General features: G+C 39.8%; 1 protein-coding gene across 9 annotated transcripts in view; it reads right to left on the reverse strand.

Moving 5' to 3' along the window:
- Positions 1 to 24,503, reverse strand: part of sh3kbp1.S (SH3-domain kinase binding protein 1 S homeolog) — a 203,439-nt gene that overhangs the window by 1,397 nt on the left and 177,539 nt on the right. For all 9 annotated transcript variants that reach the window (XM_041583615.1, XM_041583613.1, XM_041583617.1 and 6 more), the window contains 6 exons: positions 23,090 to 23,252; positions 19,342 to 19,427; positions 7,614 to 7,723; positions 4,937 to 5,062; positions 2,437 to 2,690; positions 947 to 1,010 (listed from right to left, as the gene is read on the reverse strand). In XM_041583615.1, the coding sequence (XP_041439549.1) occupies positions 947 to 1,010; positions 2,437 to 2,690; positions 4,937 to 5,062; positions 7,614 to 7,723; positions 19,342 to 19,427; positions 23,090 to 23,252 (803 nt within the window). The remainder of the gene's footprint in view (positions 1 to 946; positions 1,011 to 2,436; positions 2,691 to 4,936; positions 5,063 to 7,613; positions 7,724 to 19,341; positions 19,428 to 23,089; positions 23,253 to 24,503) is intronic.

Below are 24,503 nucleotides of genomic sequence, written 5' to 3' on the forward strand. Positions count from 1 at the left end.
CATGCAGGGCAAACTGCAAAGAACAGGTGTGAACAACCATTTTTTTATCACTTTCTGTCCTATCCTGCATGTAGGAAAATTGCCATAGGTCTCTGGAGACCAACACCAAGGCAGCTACTGTGTTTGCCCTATGAATTCAGCACTGCCTGCATTCAGCAACACTGTATTCACAAAGGCCAGTAGAATAGGTCAAGTGCGTACCATTCAGGTTTTTAATCTGGCGCAAAGTTGCAGAGTAAAGCTTGACCCCAAACACAAATGATTTTGTAATGAGCTCTAAGGGGTGCAATTTTGCACCAGGGTCTCAGTAAATTGTCCTTTTTAGTCTTTTTTGGGTTTTTTACAGTGAGAGCTGTGAAGATGTGGAATTCTCTCCCTGAATCAGTTGTACAGGCATTAAATAGATTTAAGAAGGGGTTGGATGGCTTTTTAGCAAGTGAGGGAATACAGGGTTATGGGAGATAGCTCATAGTACAAGTTGATTCAGGGACTAGTCCGATTGGAGTCAGGAAGGAATTTTTTCCCCTCTGAGGCAAATTGGAGAGGCTTCAGATGGGTTTTTTGCCTTCATCTGAATCAACTGGCAGTTAGGCAGATTAAAAAAAAACAACTAAAAGGTTGAACTTGATGGACGTGTGTCTTTTTTCAATCTTACTTACTATGTTACTATGTATGTTAAAAGAACAAAATTGCCAATTTACACTACAACTGTTTAATCATCAATAATCATTAATATCAGGTTATTCTTTGGGGGGGAAAGTCAAAAAGTGGGAGATTTGGCTACTACTAAAGGGACATGGGGAAATGCTGACATGTCTGAAAAAGTGCAACGGTATATTTCTTAGGAGAGTAATCGGACGTGCCAGACCCCCTTAGCAACAGCAACACGTGCAGTAACCATTAAAATACAAACATGGCCACAAGGTTTCCTATAAAAAACACTCACCTGTAATCTGAGTCGTATCTTTTTCTCTTCGTCTAGTTCAGAAAGTAATTGTTTGATCTCCTTTCTGTAACACAAATAGCCCATTATTAAATCAATCTTATATCTTGTCTGGTTGATCTGTGCAACACAAAGTAAAATGGATTGTGACCAAGTTTCTATTAGTGTCAAGAAAAGTGGATGTGAAGGCTAAAAATGACATCAGTTTAAAGGAAGAAATACCCATGTGGGGGAGAGCTCAGAATGAACCTCCACAATGAAGACCTAGGGGCACATTTACTTAGCTCGAGTGAAGGGATAGAGTGAAAAATACTTCGAATTCCGAAGTGTTTTTTTGGCTATTTCGACCATCGAATTGGCTACTTCGACCTTCAACTACGACTTTGATTCGAACGAAAAATAGTTTGTCTATTCGACCATTCGATAGTCGAAGTACTGTCTCTTTAAAAAAGACTTTGACCCCCTACTTCGCCACCTAAAACCTATCGAGCATCAATGTTAGCCTATGGGGAAGGTCCCCATAGGCTTTCCTAGGTTTTTTTGATCGAAGGAATTTCGTTCGATCGATGGATTAAAATCCTTCGATTCGTTTGACTCGAAGGATTTAATCATTCGATCAAAGGATTTTTCCTTCAATCGTTCGATCGGAGGAAATGGTAAACGGTAAATCCTTCGACTTCGATATTTGAAGTCGAAGGATTTTACTTCGACGGTCGAATATCGAGGGTTAATTAACCCTCGATATTCGACCCATAGTAAATGTGCTCCTAATTGTATGAAATCAGGTTACAAAATAGAAATTCCATTCTGACCATATTAGTGCGTGCTGGTGGCCTACTATCTACTCAATAAGAAATACAATATATTGCACCATGTTACTTGATGGTATAAACTGTAACTATGAGCCTTCCCATTACACTGGCCCAGCCCATCCATAGCCAACTGAATGCAGTGTCATGTATAACTGTCTCCTCACTGAAGTACAATGAGTGAATAAAGTACAATAAATTGTGTATGACCCTTCATGGGAGAAGTCACGTGACTGACTGAGCAAGGAGAACCGAGGAACAAAATAACTTTTATATTACATAAATGTATAAAGTCCTGGCCATAAAAGTGACATTATCCTTTAGGGCAGAGACACACGCATCAGATTCGAGGAGATTTAGTCACCCATCGATTAATCGCTTCTTCTTCGGGCGACTTATCTCGCCGAACTGCCATCCTGCTGGCTAGAATGTAAATCGCCGGCGGGGTGGCACTTGGAGCGATTAGTTTTTCCGCAGTCACCCGAAGTTTCCTCGTGAGCCAACTTTGGAAAACAAAGCGATCCGAGTGCCATCCCTCTGGCGATTTACATTCTAGCCAGCGGGAAGGCAGTTCGGGGAGATAAGTCGCCCGAAGAAGAAGCGATTAATGGCCGGGTGACTAAATCTCCTTGAATCTAAGCGTGTGTCTCTGCCCTTAGGATAATTTTTAAAAAAGGAACTTACTTCTGTTGGTCTTTCATTGTTTCAATGATAGATCTCAGCTCTTTGACCTGTGACTGTAACTCTTCTAATGGTGACTGACTGTGATCAGCTTTCTGTCTTGTTTCTGCACTAGAGAAGGATGGAGAGTTCGACCTGTGGCTGCCAGCGGCAACGGTATGGAATGCTGATGGTGCTCCGGATGCCCCGTGAGAAAAACCGACACTGGAAATCAAGCCTCCTGGCTTGGGTGGTAAAACTGTTCTGTTATCTGGCATCTGTGAAACAAGAAGAATTCTCTTTAGTTCTGCCCTTCTGCCTATTAGTGAAAAATTGTGAAAAGCAAAATTAGTCATAGTGCAAAATGAGACACAACCCCCAAAAAATGACATATTCTTGTGTTCATAAATGAACCCTAATATCTTAGGGCAGACTTTTGTATTTGTGCTTGAATCAGTGTGTGATGTTTTGTAGGGTCTGCACATGAAATTGCTGTGAATGCATTTACATGCTCACATGCTCACATGTGTGTGTGTTTGTATGTATGTTGATATTCCTGTGTAATTTTGTATGTATTTACAGAGATAGGCTCACATTGGCAAGCATTTAACTTGATTGACATTGTAACTATGTAGTCTACACTTTCCAAAAGTCGGCATCATTTCTAGAAGTTTGAATAGAAAACAGAAAACAGAGGTCCTTGAATAAAGTCCCCTGCACGTGTGATAATTAGGAAATAGACTGCCAACACACTCAATTAAAAAGAAGGAATAAAAAGCTTATCCAATTACAAATAGCATACATTAAATCTAATATATTCATGGGGACATATAAGAGTCAAACAGGAACTGGTTGTCCAGAAACACGTGATAGGCGGAAAATGTAAATGTATGGAAGAAATGATGACAGTTTTCTAGGGCCACAAGTACAAGGTTAATGACCAAAGTCTAATACCATAACTAGGAATATGTTGGCGTCTCTCTACTCCTCAAATAAATTGCTAAAGCTTGCCCCAAAGACACACTTGTACCAAATGTATAGCCACATGAAAATCAATTACAGGGCCATGAAGACAAAATTGCTGCCCCTACCTACCTTAATTAGAAGAGATGCCTGATACTATAACTATTAAAGGGGACCCGTCACCCAAAACAATTATTCCGAATCCTATTTTATCACATTAGTCAAGCAAAATGAACTTTAATTACACTAAATAAATGATTTGAATCATGTTTCCTTCAGTCTGGGAATTCATAATTATAGCAAACAGGCAGGAGCCATTTTGCAGACACTGTTATTAAGACAAGCCTTGCATAATCTCAGAATATTGTTTGTGCACCAGAATGGGGGACCTGATGTCCATTCCCATGCCCTGGCTACACAATAAAACGGTGAAGAGAACGGGGTAATGTGGGGAGAGCAGTGACATCTAGGAAGTGCTGAATGGAAAGTAATTGTCTGCCTTGCCTCTATGCCTAAGGCATAGAGGAGGGGCAGACAATAGTTGATTGACAGCTGAGATTTTTAAATGAGCTTACAACAGCTATGAATGCTTTAATAAAAAATAGAAAATGGATTTCATGTTTAATTTGAAAAGGACTTTTATTATACAGCTTTTTGTGTCTGGGTGACAGGTCCCCTTTAATACCTTGGCATCCCTCTATGCCTCAAATGGATTGCACTCTGCCCAAACACTTATCATCGTGTGCTAAAATCAGAAAATGTTTCTCTTGATGGAAAATAACTATACACCTAAAGATAATAAATAACACCTATGGGCAGATTTACTAAGGTTCGAGTGAATTTTTAAAGTACAAAAAGTTAAAATTTAGAAGTAATTTTTTGAATACTTCGACCATAGAATAGGATACCACGACTTCGAAATTTACTTCGATTCGAATTAAAAATCGTTCGACTATTCGACCATTCGATAATCGAAGTACTGTCTCTTTAAAAAAACGTTGACTTCAATACTTCGCCAACTTAAACCTGCTAAAGTGCTATGTTAGCCTATGGGGACCTTCCAGAGCAGTTTTCGTTTTTGGCATTCAAAGGAAAATCGTACGATTCTAAGTACGATCGTAGTACGATCGGAATACGATCGTACGATGCTAAAAATCCTACGAATTCAAATTAGAATTTCGTAGGATTCAATACGATGGTCGAATTTTTAAGTATTTTACACTTCGAAATTCGACCCTTGATAAATCTGCCCCCTATATAATAAATATAAAACATTAACTAACACCTATATAATAAATATAACTCCATTGGGGGCAAGATGATAAGTGTTGGAGAAAGCAATAGTAATCTGGGACAGAGGTATTTTTAGTTTTGCTGTTAGACTATAAATACACTAGAAGTTACATTGGCGAGGGATTTCCAGAATATGTTTCAAGGTAAACTTTAAATCTAAAACAACCCTATAAAACAGCGTCCCTTTGCGTAAAGTCTGGTACCTGTTTAAGTAGAGAAAGGCTAGCACTAAATAAAGCAAGAGGGCAGATTGTAGAATTTCACTTACTTGTGATGTTGGTGCAGATCTTGTTGTTTTCTTGGAAGCCTCTACTGCTCTCTGTGCCAAGGCTAGTTCATCCTTCTCTTCCTCTGGGCTTGGGGAATCAAAGATATCTGGACTAGATAGGGAAGACTGCAAAATGTAGAAAAAATTATATTGTGAATATTTCACCCTGCTTATCTTGAACAAAACATAATACAAGGGGCTGGCAATGCAAGGCTACACAGTACACATTACTGTATGTTGGCAGCTTTTGGCACTGGTTTGGCAGGAATATTAGAGGAGATCTGTGTGCCTAGTCATGCAAATGAATCCAGCTGCCATATCTGAAGAATAATGTTAAAGAGTGTTTTGGGCTCCAGTCTTTAAAAGGGATATAAATGAGCTGGAGAGAGTGCAGAGATGTGCAACTAAACTGGTTAGAGGGATGGAAGACTTAAATTATGTGGGTAGATTGTCATGGTTGGGGTTGTTTTATCTCGGAAAAGGCACAGTCAAGGGCACATAATCACTCTTTATAAGTACATTACAGGGCATTATAGATGGATAGCTGGGGACATTCTCCCATAAAAAGGGTCAAGGCACCAAATGCTACCCTTTAGACCAGTAAACCCCAACTAGTGGCTTGTGAGCTACATGTTGCTCTCTGTCTCCTTGGATGTTGCTCTCAGTGGTCTCAAAACATTTGCTTTTTTTGAAATCCTGGCTTGGGGGAAAGTTTTGGTTGCATAAAAACCAAGTTTACTGATGAACAGACACTCCTGTAGGCTGCCTCTCCATATAGGGGCTACCAAATAACCAATCACAGCCCTTATTTGCCACTGCCATGGACTTTTTTATGCTTCTGTTGCTCCCCAACTCTTTTTACATTTAAATGTCGCTCTCAGGCAAAAAAGGTTGGGGATCCCTGCTTTAGACTAAAGGAACTGAACTTTTATCAGAAGCAACGTAGGTGGTTTTTCACAGTGAGAACAATGAGGTTGTGGAATGCACTGCCGGGTGATGTTGTGATGGCTGATTCAGTAAATGCCTTTAAGAGTGGCTTGGATGATTTCTCGGACAAGCACAATATCCAAGGCTACTGTTATACTAAAATCTACAATTAGTATAAATATTGTATATATATATATATATATATATATATATATATATATATATAAATATATATATATATATATATATATATATATATATATATATATAGTGAAGGGAAAAAACCGGCACTCACGAAAATGTCATCAATTATGCCTGGGTGCAGTCCTTGTTAAAGTTTGAATGTAAAGCTGGAAATAGAGATCGCACTCACAGGTCTTAGAAGTGTTTAATGGGGGAATGTAATAAAAATCGCTAACGGAAAAACTATTCGCAATGCGAAAAGTTATGCCTTTGCGCGAACAAATTTTGCTTTGTGCGAATTTAATATAACTTTTGCGAGCCCGGAAACTGTTTAGCGACCACTTCCGACAGTGAAAGACCGTTTGCGAATTTTATAGTTTGCGCCAATGCGCAGTCAATGTAATAAAACTTCTTACTGAAAAAGTTGTTATGTTTGCTCCAAAAGATTACGACACCTTCAAGCACTTCTTATGAGTGCGCAATTAAAATTCGCAATGCGCAATTAAAATTCGCAATGCGCAATTAAAATTCGCAATGCAATAACAGTTTAAGGAACAATATTACATTGCGAGATGTTGATTTTTAGTCTTATTGGTGCGAATTGTTTTGCTCTTTGCGACTTTTATTACATTCCCCTGTAAATGTCTTTATTCAGTGGACGATCGTCCACTGAATAAAGACATTTAAACACTTCTAAGACCTGTGAGTGCGATCTCTATTTTCAGCTTTATATATATATATATATATATATATATATATATATATATATATATATATATATATATATATATATATATATATATACTTCATGAAGACCAGCAACACCAGGATATTTGTGTATCAAATCAAAGTGTATTCATTTTGTGCATGAATAGCCGACGTGACGTTTCGGTCCACGCAGGGACCTTCCTCATGGCATGATGAAGGTCCCTGCGTGGACCGAAACGTCATAAAGTATTATTCTGGAACAACTCCTTCCATCACCACAGGTGCTACAGCAAGGAGCAGAAGAACCTTCCATTATAGTCTGCTCCAAGCAGGCAATAGTTGTGAAGAAGTGTCAGCGTTCCAAGTTGCAATCTGTACATAAAGCAGGCAAGCTGTGTTTGCTGACTTAACTTCAAAGTTTTATACATTCCCAACCATGTAATGACGTAGCCTGGAAGATTCTAAGCCCCTTTGTAAAAACATAATTTGACCATTTATAAAATAAAAATGAAACCATGATGAAGCCATCATTTGAAATTGAAAGGGCATCTATAGCCTCAAATAACTGTCAAAAGTGCTCTACTCGGAACTTTGCAGTTTCATTTTTTTAAGCCTTGTTTTAAGCCCAGTTTTTTATTTCTCATATATGGCTGTTGCCTCAGCAGCTCATCCTCAGAGTTGCTATGTTATGGGCTGCAGGGTTAGCTGATTATGCTTATGGTGTCTCCAGTGAGGTTCAGCACTGCATACTCATCCCTTACTCATAGACTATACTGAAAGAACATGATTATTCAGTAATAGTTTCCAAGCTAGAATGTAGCAGGACCTTCACAATTATTATACAGAGGGAAAGACTTACTGATGTCAGTGACTGGGATGGAGGACGTCGCCCACTGGATTTAGGTCTTGATGCAGTCGGATGACTTAGTTTTTCTCCCACTGTCACAACTGAATCAAAACCTTCTACATCTGCAAGATAAAACCAATACTCACAGTCAGATTTGTCCTATATGATAAGCATAAAGATTGGACTAAGACAGGAAATACAAGGCTTTAATATGATCAATATTCATCATGTTGAAAATTACACACACACACACACACACACACACACACACACACATATATATATATATATATATATATATATATATATATATATATATAGATATATATATATATATATATATATATATATATATATATATATACACATATAGACAAGAGTCATAAAAATCCTGTAAATTATATCCATATAAATGTTGCTTAGTGATGTCATCAGTTATAATAGTGATCTGCTGAATCGCTGAATTTTTTTATTATAACAAATAATGTTCCCACTGTTAAAGTTCAAAGTGAATATCCATATATTTTATAATAGGGGTACATTATTCACTCTTACAGGTAAAAATACCCTTCTGTGGCTGTTAGTGAGATACTAAGGGCTGTACTGTAGCTGCTGGAAAGCAACAGACTGAATATTCTTAAAATGAATATACTCACATTATTACACATTGCAATAATACCTCATTAGAATCAAGGACATCAAGGACATTACCCAACCCAACAACCATCTCTGCCCAATAACAAATACATTTTTTGCCACATTTCCCAGTAATGGCCTAGTATCTTAAAAAAACACTTTTCAATCAATGATCTAAGAAAGTACAGCCATTCATTCTGTGTATACATTTCATTTACTAAAAAAAAGTGCTTTTTCTTCTGAAAAAAGTATTGGAAGATTCATCTTGAAATAGGCCTAAGAAACAGAAAGTGGCATTACATGAAGACCAAGTCTGGAACTAGGGGTAGGCAGAAGAGGCATATACCTAGGGTGCAGTAGCAGAGGGGCACAAGCACATACCTCTTTTACCTACTCCTATTACGTGTCTTGTTCCATGACTGAGTGACGGCCTATTCTCTGCACCAGTGCGTGTTGCTGGGTTGTCATTGTGCGCATGTGCAGTGTCCTGGTAGGCAGCATGTACGCAACCAATTGCACTCATGTGTGTTCCCATGGCGAGGGCTGAGAGCTGGTTGACCAGGTTGCCTTGGGCACCCAGCTGTCATGGCCACCTCTGATGAGGATAAGGAACAAGGCATTTTAAGTGCCATCAAACAGGGTATAACTTCTATAATTTCACATATTAAAGGGGATTAAAAGGGGCCTTTAAATAAATATACAGAAAAATCTCTGCTCCTTTCCCTGCCTTTCTGCAACTAAAGTTTTGTATCCCTGCCAGCATACATTAGTAGCAAAGGTATTTGGTGGTGCCCGCCCATATGGCATTAATATCTGGTGAGGTGCTCAATGTTGTTTTTTTCTACTTGAGTGTCCTGCTACTACTTTATTTTATCAATAAGCAAGTAGAGTGGATTCAACCAGACTGTTCAATCACTGTGCTTCCTTCCAATGAAGCCAAGAACACATGGGAAAAGTAGTGATGAACTTTAGTCAGACGCAGTGGGTTGCTGCAAAATAAATGCTTTAATTGAACACTACATGTTTCGAGCTTCGCTCTTTATCAAGTGACTTGATAAAGAGCGAAGCTCGAAACATGTAGGGGCAAATTTACTTATGTTCGAATATCGAGGGTTAATTAACCCTCGATATTCGGCTGCCGAATGGAAATCCTTCGACTTCGAATATCGAAGTCAAGTATTTACCACAATTTGTTCGATCGAACGATTAAATCCTTTGAATCGTTCGGTTCGAAGGATTTTAATCTATCGATCGAACGATTTTTCTTCGACCAAAAAAAGATTGCAAAGCCTATGGGGACCTTCCCCATAGGCTAACATTGACTTTGGTAGGTTTTAGGTGGCGAACTAGGGGGTCGAAGTTTTTTTTAAAGAGACAGTACTTCGACTATCGAATAGTCGAACGATTTTTAGTTCGAAACGTTCGATTCAAAGTCGAAGTCGAAGGTCAAAGTAAGCCAATTCGATGGTCGAAGTAGGCAAAAAAAAATTTGACGTTTTTTTTATTCTATTCCTTCACTCAAACTAAGTAAATGGGCCCTGTAGTGTTCAATAAAAGCACTGATTTTGCAGCAACCCACTGCTTCTGACTGATGTTCATTACTACTTTTCCCATGTACTTTATTTTATCATTCGATAGTAGCACTGGAGGATACTTTGGACGCAAATCATTATTATGCTTCATTTATACTTCAGCAATATATTCTGTCCCTGTCCCACACTAGGGCCAACTATATCAGGAGTCATTTAACCTGTATGTTTTGGCATATTAGAACACCCGCAGGAAACCCACGTAAGCATGCCCTGGCTGGGATCAAACCCAAGACCCCAGTGCTGCAAGGCGGTCTCCAGAGGAAAATGGCAAAACAATTTGTGCAAAATATTATTGGATTGTATTTTACTGGATTGTAATGGCTGAGGTTTCCTAAATATTCAGAATGGCAGTCCATCTGTTTTGGATTTAGAAGAATATGTTTTCATTTCTTTGCATATTTTGTGTGTGAAATTGAAAAGTACCCTGGCGTCAAAAACTCTGTGAAAAAACACAGGCACAGATCTGCTTGATGTTACACTGGGGGGCCGATTCACTAACTTCGAGTGAAGGATTCGAAGTAAAAAAACTTCGAATTTTGAGTAGTTTTTTGTGCTCCTCGACTCGAATTGGCGTAAATTCGCCTGAATAGAATGATTCGAATAGATCGAGCGCAAAAACGCTGCGACTATTCGCCATTCGATAGTCGAAGTACTGAATCGAGCGCAAAAACGCTGCGACTATTCGCCCATTCGATAGTCAAAGTACTGTCTCTTTTAAAAATACTTTGACTGCCTACTTCGCCACCTAAAACCTACCAAATTGCTTTAAAAGCCTATGGGAAAGTCCCATAGGCTTGTTTTCCAAGTTTTTGATCGAATAAAAAGGCATTCGATCGAATGAAAATCCTTCGAGCGAATATTCGATCGAGTGCCTATTCGCCTGGCGAATATTCGCCAGCGCATAAATTTGCCCGAATTGCCTATTCGATTCTATTCCCCAGTCGAATTTCGAGGGATTTAACACCTCGAAATTCGACCCTTGATGAATTGGCCCCTGGGTGTCGCTGTCTCTTTCTGTTGAAAAGGTATTGCCACTTCTGCAATTTATGTGCATTCCTACTATATATAAATACGGCTGTAGTCTGAGATAATGTTGTACCACAAATAGGTCAAAAAGGTTTGAAACCCTATTGAGTTTTTATTATAAAAGTTATGAGTTGTTAATAATAATAATAATAAATATATTAGTAGTGTAGCATAGTGGGTAAACTCTGCAGAAATGGACAGATAATTGAAGTGCTTTTATTCACTCTGGTATCACTGCATGCAAACTCCCATAAGTTAGAAAAAAACAGGACAAAAATTAATAAAATGCATAAGCTTTAGGACAAGGGCACACTAAGTGGATTGTCAGTTTTCCTCCGCAAGCAATTTTCTCTAGAGGTGGAGGAAAGCAGATCCGCTCTTATGAGCACACACCCAGAGCTCCATTAACAGCCCTTGATTTGGCCTGCGTGGAACTACATGGAGTGAATATTGACGCAAAATGCATGCATTCATGTTTTCCATCTGATATCCGATCCATGTAGTTCCAAACAGGCAGCAATTGGGCCTGTCAATGAAGCTACAGTGCTGTGTACATACAAGTGGATTTGCTTTGCTCTGCCTCTATAAAAATGCCTGCGGAGAAAAGATGACAACCCACTTCGTGTGCACTTGGCCTTAGATTATTAGTTACTATTGTTAATGATTTTATTATGCTCTGGAACACTAATCTCTACAGGTCACAATAAATCCAGCAATCCCTCCACTTAGTGCAGTACTATTCCTTCCATGTCACCTAATTGGTAATGTGTGATTTAAATACATTTTGCTGATCATCTGGGGCACCTATTGGTCAGAAGAATGCTGCTTTGATATGTCCTGAATCTGGAAGGGCTGGTAATATAAAATGTGTCGCGTGTACTACTCAAGCCTCAAGTTATGGATGGACTTTATGGGGTAAATTTATCAAAGAGTGAAGTTCCGCCACTAGAGTGAAATTCCGCAGCTCTCCATTCATTTCTATGGGATTTTGAAAGGCGTATTTATCAATGGGTGCAAGTGAAAGTTCACCCTTTGATAAATACGCCTATAAAAATCCCATAGAAATGAATGGAGAGTGGCGGAATTTCACTCTAGTGGCAGAACTTCACTATTAACTTCACTCTTTGATAAATATACCCCTTTGTGTCTCATGAAGTAAGGTTGAAATCTCATCCATAAACTATTGCTTATTTTCACTCTATGCTAATAACTGAGATAAACCCCTTACCATTGGAATGATTTTACTATCTTGTCTTAATAGCTACTGCTGGTAGCCTTAACCTGTACTTTTCTGAAATACTGTAGCATGTTTTAGTGCATAGGTACACACATAGATCCTGCCACTCTAAATGGAAGATGTAATGCAGGAGTGCCCATACTTTACTAATGCAAGGTCTACTTTTAGTGATGATGTCCCATTATGATCTACATAATTGTAAAAAAACAAACTTACACTCGCACACCCTGGCCGTCCAAGAACAAACGAATCCCAGGTGCTCGATGGTAGAGGAATTGGGCAACCTCAAAAGCAGCATAGACACAGAAGACACCGGCACAGCATGGGTATTACTAGCAGGTATAACCTTGCTCGTTTATTGCGGATGCAACGTTTTGGGGCGTGACCCCTTTCTCAAGCGCTTGAGAAAGGGGTCACGCCCCGAAACGTTGCATCCGCAATAAACGAGCAAGGTTATACCTGCTAGTAATACCCATGCTGTGCCGGTGTCTTCTGTGTCCATTATGATCTACATCCATAAAAGAATTGTTAGCATTCTGTTCCATGGAAAATATGACAAATACTGATTGATGAAAAAATGTAAATTGTTATATGTAACAAACATCTATATCTTATGTAACCTTATAATAAATATCTGAATGAAAAGCATGAAATAGAAGCATTGAAGAACCGATTGCTATATATTTTTCCCTTCTGTAGCTCTCCCCTTTCTGCTGCAAGAAACACTAATGTAACCACATTGCATCTGTAATCTCATTTTACAGTGCTATGAAATATGTTGGCGCTATATAAATATGTGTTAATAATAATAATAATAATAATAATAATAAAAGGGTGATTTAGACAAGCTGTTTATTGACAGTATCTTGAGATCTACTGGTCCCCAGCTAAAGGTCTACTGGTAGATCCTGATATACCTTTTGGGCACCCCTGATGTAATGTCCGTTGCAGTGTCCAGGGGAAAATACAGCAGTACAAACACTGAGTGGAGGGGAGAGAGTTGGCATTATACACATGCATTCAATACCTAAGGCTGGAGCACAGAAGCCTTACCCTCATCAAGTGAAGAAGAGTAGTTACCCATGGTAAAGAGATTTAAGTGAGGAAAGCTTGATGGGAAAATGAATCTCTAAAGAGAGAGAGTGAGAGAATAGCAAAATACAGCATGTGGAACTACATACTGGTGGGTTGTAGACAGACAAACATCGAATATTAACTACTGTAAACTTGCAATTCAGAAAAACCTCAGAAAAACAAGAAAACTCTGGATCTGCAGATATTTTCAACTGGATGACGGAATTGTGAGGCTTATGCTACGGACAAAGTAACACATGGATGCTTACCAGCATGAACTAATATTGAACAGATTTGGGGTATGTGAATGGGTGCTTGAATCCATCATACAATTTAACAGTTTTGCATAGTAGAGCACCAACTGTGAAGGTAAAATACACCTATATACACATAAAAACACACAAGTCATGGGAAACTGTAGCGACGTCAGAGCAAATGTGAGGGAGCACCTTATTAGCCTTGGAGATGACCCTACTCCAGAATGAACTAAGAACAAAATACAGTGGCCAATTAAATGGTCAGAGAGTACTGAGTATCAGTGCAATCCAAATAGAAATCATCAAACACACTACTTCTCCTCATTAACCAATTCGAGTGTAAAGTACTAAAAAACAATTATACTGCCATGTTGACTGCCCAAAATGCAATGGAATTTTGCAAAAGAATCATGGGCATCTACCAAACAACATTCTCTGCCACGCATATACCTTTTGTTAAACTGTTCACACTTTGCACAAGTGCTTTGCTTTTCTCAGTGGGGTGCAAATCATTTTTGATGATCCAAAGTGTGCCCTTATAAAATAAAGGGGAATAATGGAAGCCTTGAAAGTACAATTTTATTAAGACAAGGCTGATTCCAGGGGGCAAATTCACTAAGATGCGAAGTTGCACCAGGCGCAACTTCGCCGCACTTCGCCAGGCGTACTTTCGCCAGGGCTCCGCAAATTCACAAAAATCCGAAGTTGCGCACAGGGGTAGCGTAAGGTTGCGTTGATTCGCTATATAAAGCGAAGTTGCGCTAGCGAAGGCTAATTTGCATACGGCGCGAAATTCAAATTTCAATGTTGGAACACGTATCTGCACTACAAATGCCTAGAAAACCTTCAAATCAGCAAATAAAATTTTTATTTTGCCCTACACATGTGCCCACTGTCTAGGTAAGTTGCCATGAGTCAGGAAATGTAGGGGGGAGGAAGGGGAGCCCCAGAATTTTTTCGATCTTTTTCAGCCTATCAGCCATCATGTAGAAAACACGCCAGCGTTTTTTGGGACTTAGAAAAAAAATTGACTTTTTTTTAAACAATCCCTATCTACTCTATTGCGCTTCGCCAGGTCTGAGGTGGCGAAGGAAGTCTAGCGTAAAAGGTAGCGTTCAGTACACTGCGCAAGTTAGTGAATTTGCGTTAGCGAAGATTCGCCTGGCGTAAGGTTGCGAAGTAACACTAGCGAAACTACGCCAGCGTTCGTTAGTGAATTTGCGCAGTAGCGAAAATGGCAAACGCTAGCGAATTAACGCTAGCGTTCGGCGCTTCGCGCCTTAGTGAATTTGCCCCCAGGACTCCCTTGCATCCACATAAATGCCCTACTTTGTTCCTTGCATCTTACAGTATATAATTGAAGCAACCACTGTTTTGGTGCATGGTGCAAGTATAAAGAATAGAGTAAGCACCTTATGAATAAAAAAAAAAATATATAAATCTTTACTATACTTCAAATTTGTGCTTAACTTTTATAAGTCTTGTTTTTCAGAATCTTTCTGAGCACCTTCAGCAGCACAGTGGTGCCATGGTCAGCATTGTTGCCTTGAAGTGCTGGGGTTTGATTCCAGCCATGGTGGCACCATCTGCAAAGTGGTGGCATGTTCTTAACTGACCCTAGTGTGCGGGTTAACTTTTCCCAAATTATACACAGCAACTGATAACCAGCAGAACAAAAAGGATATGAAGTATAAGGCCCCAATTTATTGCTACCAATTTCTCTAGGTGAAACAGAGCAGCCGTTCCAGTACAGTGACCTTGTCTCTGTCTCTTTTTCCCTTTTGACACTCACTCGTCTGTAATGATACTAATATTGTGCTAAATTTAGTACTTAAAGGAGAAGGGAAGACATTGTGCAAATGTTAGGCACCCCCAAGTGATTGTATTCACTTACCTGAAACCCTGGGCCAGTGCTCCTATCAGCAGAAAACTGCACCGGCCCGGGGTTATACCAGTGAGCACCACGGGGTTATACTCTTCCGGCTTCTTCTTTCTTTGAATTTTCCCAGGGAAAACGCATGCGCAGTTCAACCAAATAGGCAACTTTTTAGTTAAAGTTTGGCTTTTCGTTCTACTGAGCATGCACAGCCGCGAGAAGAAAGAAGAAGCCGAAAGAGGATCGATCCGTGGTCCTCACTGGTATAACTCACTGGAGTGCCTAACATTTGGCACCCCCAAGTGCACGAAGCCTTTCCTTCTCCTTTAATGTATTTTATACAAATACAGAAAAAATGCTTACGTGAACAGCCACTATTACTGTGTCATACTTCAACGATATCCACTTCCCTATACTGGGATTCGTTGTCACATAATCCATTACCAAATTTTTTTTTAAAAGTGTTTTTTTCTTTACATTTATCGATTACAACACACATTTTTCCAACGTTGCTAAACATTTGCTTTTTAGTTACTTGAAATGTATGCAAAAAATACATCAGAAATCTATATCAGTTTCTAGGTTCCAACTGGTTGTAATGTAAAGACTCTGCATATGTATTTCTCAACAAACAATATAAGGCTCAACTACAGCAGGCACTATTGGGAAGGAATAGATAAAGCAGTTGTTTGTGCAGCTGGGTAGCCTGTCGTCTCGCCCTGATCTTACATATAACACCGCTTGTGTGAGGTGCAAAGCTAAAGTCGTCTCTTTACAGAAATGTAGCACTCAGTCAATATGAGGTTATAAAATCTTACCTAGCAGAAAAGAAAGAAATGAGCTGCAGCTCGTAACTCCAGGGGAACAGAGCGGCTGTTCCACAGCTGACTGACTTGAGCAGATGACATTAGAAAAGAGACAAATGGCAATTCTGACCTGGTGAAGAACCCAGACACGCCGGGTGCAACTCTGCCTAAGGCTCGGCTAAACCTTCACTTCAAACATGTAAACATTCCAAAGCTCTGATTGGTACATACTGTAGGCACATACCAGCAGATACGGCTGCACAATATTAGGTTTCCCACAGTTGTAAATACTTCCCTCACCCAATGGCATTTCTTATATGAAATTACATAGAAAAGGCTTATTTTTATATATACTATAATGTTCCAGGCACGGTTCCTTCTAATCTGTATGTGTCTGTAGGTGCAAACATTTTGAGGCCAGCGCACACAACAAATTGTGGTGCTAACAAAGAATTTTGTGTTAAAACACAAAATTGTGTATTTATGCTGACCAGCACAAGTTTAAAAAATTATTTACAAGAAAATTATTGACAAGAAATTAGAGGGAATAGGCCCTTCAGAGTTCCAAGCATACATAATTTTCTGGGGGATGAGGGTCATGTTACAGTACCCAAATTATCAGAAATATCTCCACTTTTGACATTTGGAGCCAAAATGATGAACTGCACAATAGATACCTTCTCAAGAAACAACAAGATACACATAGAGCAAGTGTGAAAATCCTGTGCAGTCTCTCAACAGTTCTGCATAGAGCAATAGAGCTTTACTGTGATTGTATTGCTGAACTTGGGCAAATGACTGGATCATCCTAATTTGGCCCACCATATGAACCAAGCAAGTCCAGGTAGGGCTAAAGTCAAACATGAAGTACTGGGATCCTTGTAGTCCTGCCTTGCACCAGATGTAGCAACACAGGTACAATATGCAAAAGATAAAGGGGTTTATGTAATAAATGGCACTAAGTTTGCCCAGGAGCAGTAACCTATAGCAACCAATCAGAAGGTAGAATTTACTGGTCTCCTGTTTAGAAGCAAACATCTTATTGGTAGCTACAGGTTACTGTAACTGGGCAATAACTTAGCAAACTTTATTACACATGGGGGTATGAGAGCACTCCAATGCACCATCATTAGCCCCAAGTACATGGCACCCATTTTTTTGCTACTTAATGTGCCAACACTTACACCTTCCCAATAATTTTTCACTCCCTGCAGTACACAGGATCATATGTACAAGGTTTGTAGTTAAAGGGATTCTGTTATTATATAATATAATATATAATATTTTTTGTAAGTGGACATAAGGTATCCATTTTCTTACTTCCCCTGTGCCCTTTCGACCATGTGACTTGTGCTAACCCATGTGTCTTCAATCTTGTTCTCAGCCATGTTACTTCAGTTCCTCTTTCAGGCCCGGATTTGTGGAAAGGCCACCTAGGCCCGGGCCTAGGGCAGCAGGATTGTAGGGGGGCAGCATGCTGCCCAACCACACCCACATTTGTTCAAAAACACTGGGGATGCGCTGGAGAGACAATAATTTTTTTAATTTCCCGTGCGCCAATCCCCATTGCTCCTGTCCCCCTGGAGGCGACAGGGGTGACGAACGGTAGTGGGCCTAGGGGTGCCCCCTATAAAAATCCGGCCCTGTCCTCTTTACTGCTGCGCTGCAAATTGGTATGATTCCATCCCCTTTCTCTCTGCTACCCCCCAAGCAGCCTATCAACAGAAATGATAGCATCTCCATATTTTGATGCTGCTGCCAATTTCTTTGCTTTCGGCTATTCGTACCAGGGCCGGATTTACGTAGCGGGCACCCTTAGGTCCGCTGCCATTCGTCACCCCTGTCCCTTCATTTGTGCACATGCACAAATTTTCATCATCAGGTCGGGAGCACTGGGGATTGGCGCATGGGAAATTTTAAAAAACTATTGTATCTCATGATCAGCCCCAGAGCTTCTGAACCAATGCGGGTGTGGTTGAGCTTCATCCCGCCCCCTACAATCCTGCCGCCCTAGCCCCGGGACTTGGTGGCCTTTTCATAAATCCGGGCCTGAATAGCACTGCTGGTGGAGAGACCCTGCTGTATTTTAGGGACTGGGGAAACAGGCAAAACTGCCTCCTATTCGCTTTATGGCAATGGCACATGAGAAGTCTGTGCTTCCCACAGGTGACTTACAATATTTCCCAAAAATACCTTTGCAATGGTTTCAATGGAAATCTCTGGCACTAAAATATATAAAAATCACTTATCGACAAAAGTTTGCTTCTCCTGCATTTTCCAGCTATTACAGAGAGCCTATGTTTTACTGGCTGCAATTCACACTGACACCAAAGAAAAGGTATTTTTGGGAGATTTCCAGTGTTCATTACCCATAAGGACAATGGCAGCCTGGGTACTTTGTCGCCCTTAAGATACCTTGCTCCCTGCAGGAGTGCTTGTACAAATGATAAACAATCTTCTTGTTAGCAGGGACTTTAATATTTTCTAAGGGGGTGGCAAACAGGGAGATTAGTCGCTCAGCGACAAATCTTCTCTACTGCAGGCGACTAATCTCTCCGAAATGCCTTCCTGGCCAGCAAAAATACGAATCGCCGGCGGGATAGCATATGAATCGCTACGGATTTCCGAAGTCACCCCTAAGTTTCCTCGTGAAGCATTTCGGGAAGACTGGTCATCCACAGAAAATATTTTCTGTGCGACTAATCTCCCCATCTGCCACCACCCTAACTGTAATATTTTCTAAGGGATGTAGCAGATGACGAGATTAGTCGGCCAGAAACAAATCTTCTCTACTGCAGGCGACTAATCTCCTTAATAAATAACCCCTTTAATGTTATCAGGAGTGGCAATGACACATTTTAGCTGCCCTAATGTCTAACATTGCTAGTACAGGTGCTTATTAAAATGCTCTCATGTGGATTTTTGGGATGAACACTGACTGGTATTTTCAAGCAGTTTCATTTTACAGCAGAAAGTGGCAAGGGTGGCTTCAGGTTTTTCTCTGCCAGCTAAAATACATTGCTTTAGAACTGCCCCATTAGCCTGAATTAGCTTATACAGTGAGGGAACCTTAGCCCCAAATTATATACAGTGAGAGGCAATGATTCCTGGCACCTCAGATTGCCCATACACTTTATAAAAGCAGGTTACACAATGATCAAAATTATGCCAGAATCCCTTTAAGCAACACGTGAATCGATCAATATGTCTTGAGCAGGACTGTTTTCAAGACTTACCGATGTCATTGCTTTTACTGGAGGGGTCTCTTTCAGGGGTACTGGACACTGAATTGATTCCCACCTCTGACTTTGGACTTTCACTCCTGTGGGCAAAAACATAACAAATAGGCCAAAATTGTTGATACTGAAGTGTAACATGATATACCCCCATTACATCCCTGTTCTACCACCGCATTTAGGACAGAGACAGACGAGAAGATTCAGGGAGATTAGTCGCCCGGTGACAAATTGCCTCTTCTTCGGGCGACTAATCTCCAGAATTGATGGCACTCAGAGCGTTTTTGTTTTCCGAAGTCGCCCAAAGTTTCCTTGTGAGAACGTGGAAGGTGACTAAGAGTCTTTAGCCACAAGTATTTGGCAGCATATATACTATATAGGCACCCAGGAATAACTATCTATGATTAATTATGAAAAAGTCATCTTTTCATCTGTGATTAAGGCCTAATTTATCCTTTTTATGCCCTTCCACTTGGTGAGGCTTTCACTAACCTGGTAAACTCAGGCTAAACAGTATAATTTTGAGAACAGATTATGTAGAAATAATAAACAATCTTCTTGTGAACAGGGACTTAAATATTTTCTAACAGTGTTAAAAACAATTTGTTGATTCTCTTATTTTTGCCAAGGCAGAATTATGCATCTTGATACAGAAAAATGATAACGTTGTAACAGTCATTGAGACAACATCTGGATGCCTTTTGTTATTTAGATGTATCAGTTACTTATTTTGGGTGTAACTGTCATTTTATTTACCCATTTTCAGATGGAAACATTTATGAAACACACTTTGGTGAGCTGAGTAGACTGTCCCACTAACAAAAGGTTTTTTCAGAAAAAATTTAATTTTACTAGAAATACAGTTGCAATGGTAAGCAAATGATAACTCTAGACTTTTTGGCTATGGGGAGTCGTGCAACTGACGGAGAGGTGTCAAAAAGGTTACACAGAAGAATTTTAAGTCCTCGTACAACTTGTTATAATTACAAGCAGGCTAACATTACACAGGCTGATTTGTCACAAGGGCATGGAAAGGAGATGGCTGCAAACATAAACAGGCTTATGGGGTCATTTCAACCAGATCATAATGAGATGCATTTTGGCTCCGATATCCACTCTGTCTGCATTCAGCCCACTGAAATGCCTCTGGGTCCAAACACAGTTGAAAGCAGATGACATTGGATCGCTAATTCTAAGCCTGCGTTTATACACAGATGGAGAACCAACCATGCATGGCTTTAGGATAAAGAACAAGAACTTATATTTTCCCGTTTCTTTTCAAGCCTTGTCTGTAGAAGTGTCTCATTCCAGTGCTCATCAGTACATACTGTACCATCACCTCAAACTTAATCTGAGAATTGGCAAAGAAGCCAAAGCAGGAAGGTTAAGCAAGCAAGATGTTCCTTAGACGCCCTTCACATCTTTTCTGTGTCATATTTTTAAGGAGCTAGCAGGGGTGTAACTAGAGAGGAAGCAGACTCTGAGGCTGCAGGGGGGGGCTGGAGGTATGGGGGCCCCATGAAGCCCTAATTCATATACAGTTTCAATAAATATTTGTAAAAGAGGTCAACTTTTAGACATTTTGGAAGCCTGAAAAATAGTTTGCTGTGGGGCACAGTAATATCTAGTTACGTCACTTGGAGCTAGCCCAATGTTTGTATCGGCCCTGGAATTACAGCTTACTATAATATCAAATGGGGCCACCTAGTAAACTTATTGTGAAGAACAGAGGGCATTTCACATATAAATGGACACTATGAATAAAAAAAACGCCATAAAACCTGTCGTTATTTAATTACATCAGGGGTCCCCAACCTTTTTCACCCGTGAGCAACATTCAGATGTAAAAAGTGTTGGGGATCAACACAAGCATGAAAAATATTCCTGGGTGGTGCCAAATAAGGGCTGTGATTGGCTATTGGTAGCCCCTATGTGGACTGGCAGCCTACAGGAGCTTCTGGTTGGCAGTACATCTGGTTTTCATGCAACCAAAACTTGCTTCCAAGCCAGGAATTAAAAAATAAGCACCTGCTTTGAGGCCACTGAGAGCAACATCCAAGGGGTTGGGGAGCAACATGTTGCTCACAAGCTACTGGTTGGGTATCACTGAATTACATCAACTAACTCTTAACTGGGTGTTAGGTATGTCTCCCTTTGCATGCTGCATGGATTTCCTTCTGTGATGGAAAGGCTGCTGTAAGATGCCATAGACAGTAACAATTGATTAGACTGGTGGGGGCCTCTATGTACTTGAAATGCCCTATATTGAATCCCAGTTCAGAAATGTGTGATGTGTTTTAAAATGTGGCAATTATTTGCAATGTGTGCTCCTTAGCTCCTTTCTCTAATTTTATAATGAAATATATTTTATGCTAATTCCTTCTAGTCAAACGATTTCATCAGGAAATGATCAGTGGTACTTTGCTATAACTAATATTATTTGCAACCTTGCACGTGGGTTGATAAGATATACAGAATAAAGGAATACTTTCATAATAAACAGTAATGTCCCTATTTTATTGCCTCTTCTAGTAAAACATGCAGTTATTTAATACTGTACAGATTTCTGCAAATCATTTTTCAACTGATTAAAAAAACTCCAAATCTAAAAAGTTCTGTGTTCTCTCACAACTCAATATTTTCATGTGTAAACCAATCATAATGCTGCAAGCTGATAATAGAAAAAAACAAAGGGGCAGTAAACCTAAGGCACAACATTTTTAGGGCTATGGCACACGGATTATCTTGTCGACTGTTGCCATCAAGGAATTCCCCATTCCCCTGTCACTACTCCTAATAGTAATACATGAAAAGCATTGCACAGAAAACACATGGAGGTCTCCACCAATCACTGCTCAAAACATTTAGTAGATTTAGGTGGTCAGAGGTATTTTAGCTGCCCCTGTTCTCTACCAGAGAACACCCATGTAGCATTATTTTTAGGGGTTTTGAATGGTATGCCTGGCTCTATTCTGATATCAAAACTGGACATTAAAGTGCTAGCTGGCTGTTATGGTCAGTGACCATGGCAACTAGAAAGGCAACTAATTACAATGATAGAGTTTTATTTGTTAATAACATAAAGGGAGCTGTTATGCAGATTGCTGGGGATCTCTATACCTTAACTTAACTCTAATAAAAAAAAAGTCATTAAATAAACCCAATAGGAATGTTTTGCCTCTTATAAGGAGTAATGATATCTTAGGATCAAGTAACATTTTTATGATTACAGAGAAAAAGGCAATGATTGTTAACATTTTGAACTATTTGATTAAAATGGAGTCTATGAGAGATGGCCATCCTGTCATTCCCTTCTGGATAACAGGTTTCCCTATTTTCCACAAAGGGACAGAATTTTTCTTTGCCACCCGCCCTGATATACCTCCAGAGGTGGAAATCACATTTGCAAGCAAAATCTGCCTGTGTGTCACTTCCCTACCAATTGCAAAATCCTATTAGATAAAAATTAGTCAGGAATGAGCTGGTGTAAATAATGCATGTGTGTGAAGTCACTGGCCAACCAATGGAGCCTGATGAAGTCCTTGCATTTTTAAAACCTTTCTGATAGATCTATAAGATCCTTAGAGAAATATAACCCAGACTGACAATTTGCCCCATTAAACGGTCCAAGAAGGGCTAAGTTGGCAGCTAAAATCTGAATATGGTCATCAAACCAAAAACATAAAAAAGACAGAGCTTGACTACAGTTGGCTATTTAATCCTACAAAAACAAGAGTCCGCGACTAACCTTACGTGCGTTACAGGACCTGAAGGTCTTTCTGGTCTTCGTGGGGGCAGTGTTCCAGGTCTATTTAAAGAGTTAGTCTTAGGAGGACGAGGCTTCTTTGGAGGTATAGAGGGTACCGAGTGCTTCACTGGATCTGCCACTTTGTGATCTCTATCGCTCCTTTCTTTAAAATAACATACAATATAGATTAGATTATAACAGCAGTGCCATGCAGCTTTGTGTGTTTGCTGATCAGGACTAATCTCATCAGCTATATCATATCTGAGGCCTAAGTTATCTCATTTGCTTGTACTGTAACCTTCTTAAAGGGGAACTATCGTGAAAATGAAAATGTAATATAAGCTTCATCGTACGGAAATAAGAAGTTTTCTAAATATAATCAATTAAAAATTCTGTACCGTTTATGAAATAATCAAGCTTATCTTCACTATCCCTCTCTCAGCATCTGATTCTCTGCATTCTGTCTTCGTGCAGCAGTTGGGTGTCAGATAGTCATTGACAGTTAGATCCAATATATCTCATGGGGGGGGCTTCCTTTCCTAGTAGATAAATTATAGCTCACTCAAATAACTGATTCCAGTACAAAACAAAATCTAACAAAATAACTGCCTTTTGCACAAATCCTGCATGTAGAGAGACATTTTAATAGAGTGAGCTCTAATACATCTTATAGGCAAAAGGAGCCCCCCTGTAAGATATATTGGATCTAATTGTCAATGAATATCCAACTCCCACATGATGTTGAGAGAGGAATAGTGAAGATAAACTTGATAATTTCAGAAACTGTACAGAATTTTTAATTGATTATATTTAGAAAACGTCTTATTTCAGTATGCTGAAGCTAATATAATTTTTTTCACAATAGTTCTCTTTTAAGGTAATGGCAGTTTGTCCACTGCTTCCAACCAGTAGATAAACACCCGGTCCGCCTATAACTGCTCCTAATACTGTTGAATGAAATGGATGCACAGGAATTTGGCACCAAGGGTCTGCCTGTCACTGCTCCATGTGCCACACAAAAAGGAGCACATGGATAAGGAATACCATGTTACCATTAAGGGCAGAGACACACGTTCAGATTCGGGGAGATTTAGTCGCCTAGTGACAAATCTCCTCTTCTTCGGGGCAAATAATCTCCCCAAACTGCCTACCGCCGGTTAGAATGGCAATCAGTGCACTCCGTTTTCCGAAGTCGCCCGAAGTTGCCTCAGGAGGAAACTACGGGCGACTTCGGAAAAACTAAACGCTCCGAGTGCCATCCACCGGCGTTTTAGATTCTAGCTGGCGGCAGGCAGTTCGGGGAGATTAGTCGCCCAGAAGAAGAGGCCCTGAATCTAAATGTGTGTCTCTGCCCTAAAGGGGAGAGAGTTTGAGATCATCTAAAACTGCTTTTATTTTTCTGTGGTGTTTGAAT

This window comes from Xenopus laevis, chromosome 2S (assembly GCF_017654675.1).
Source record: "Xenopus laevis strain J_2021 chromosome 2S, Xenopus_laevis_v10.1, whole genome shotgun sequence".
NCBI lineage: Eukaryota > Metazoa > Chordata > Amphibia > Anura > Pipidae > Xenopus > Xenopus laevis.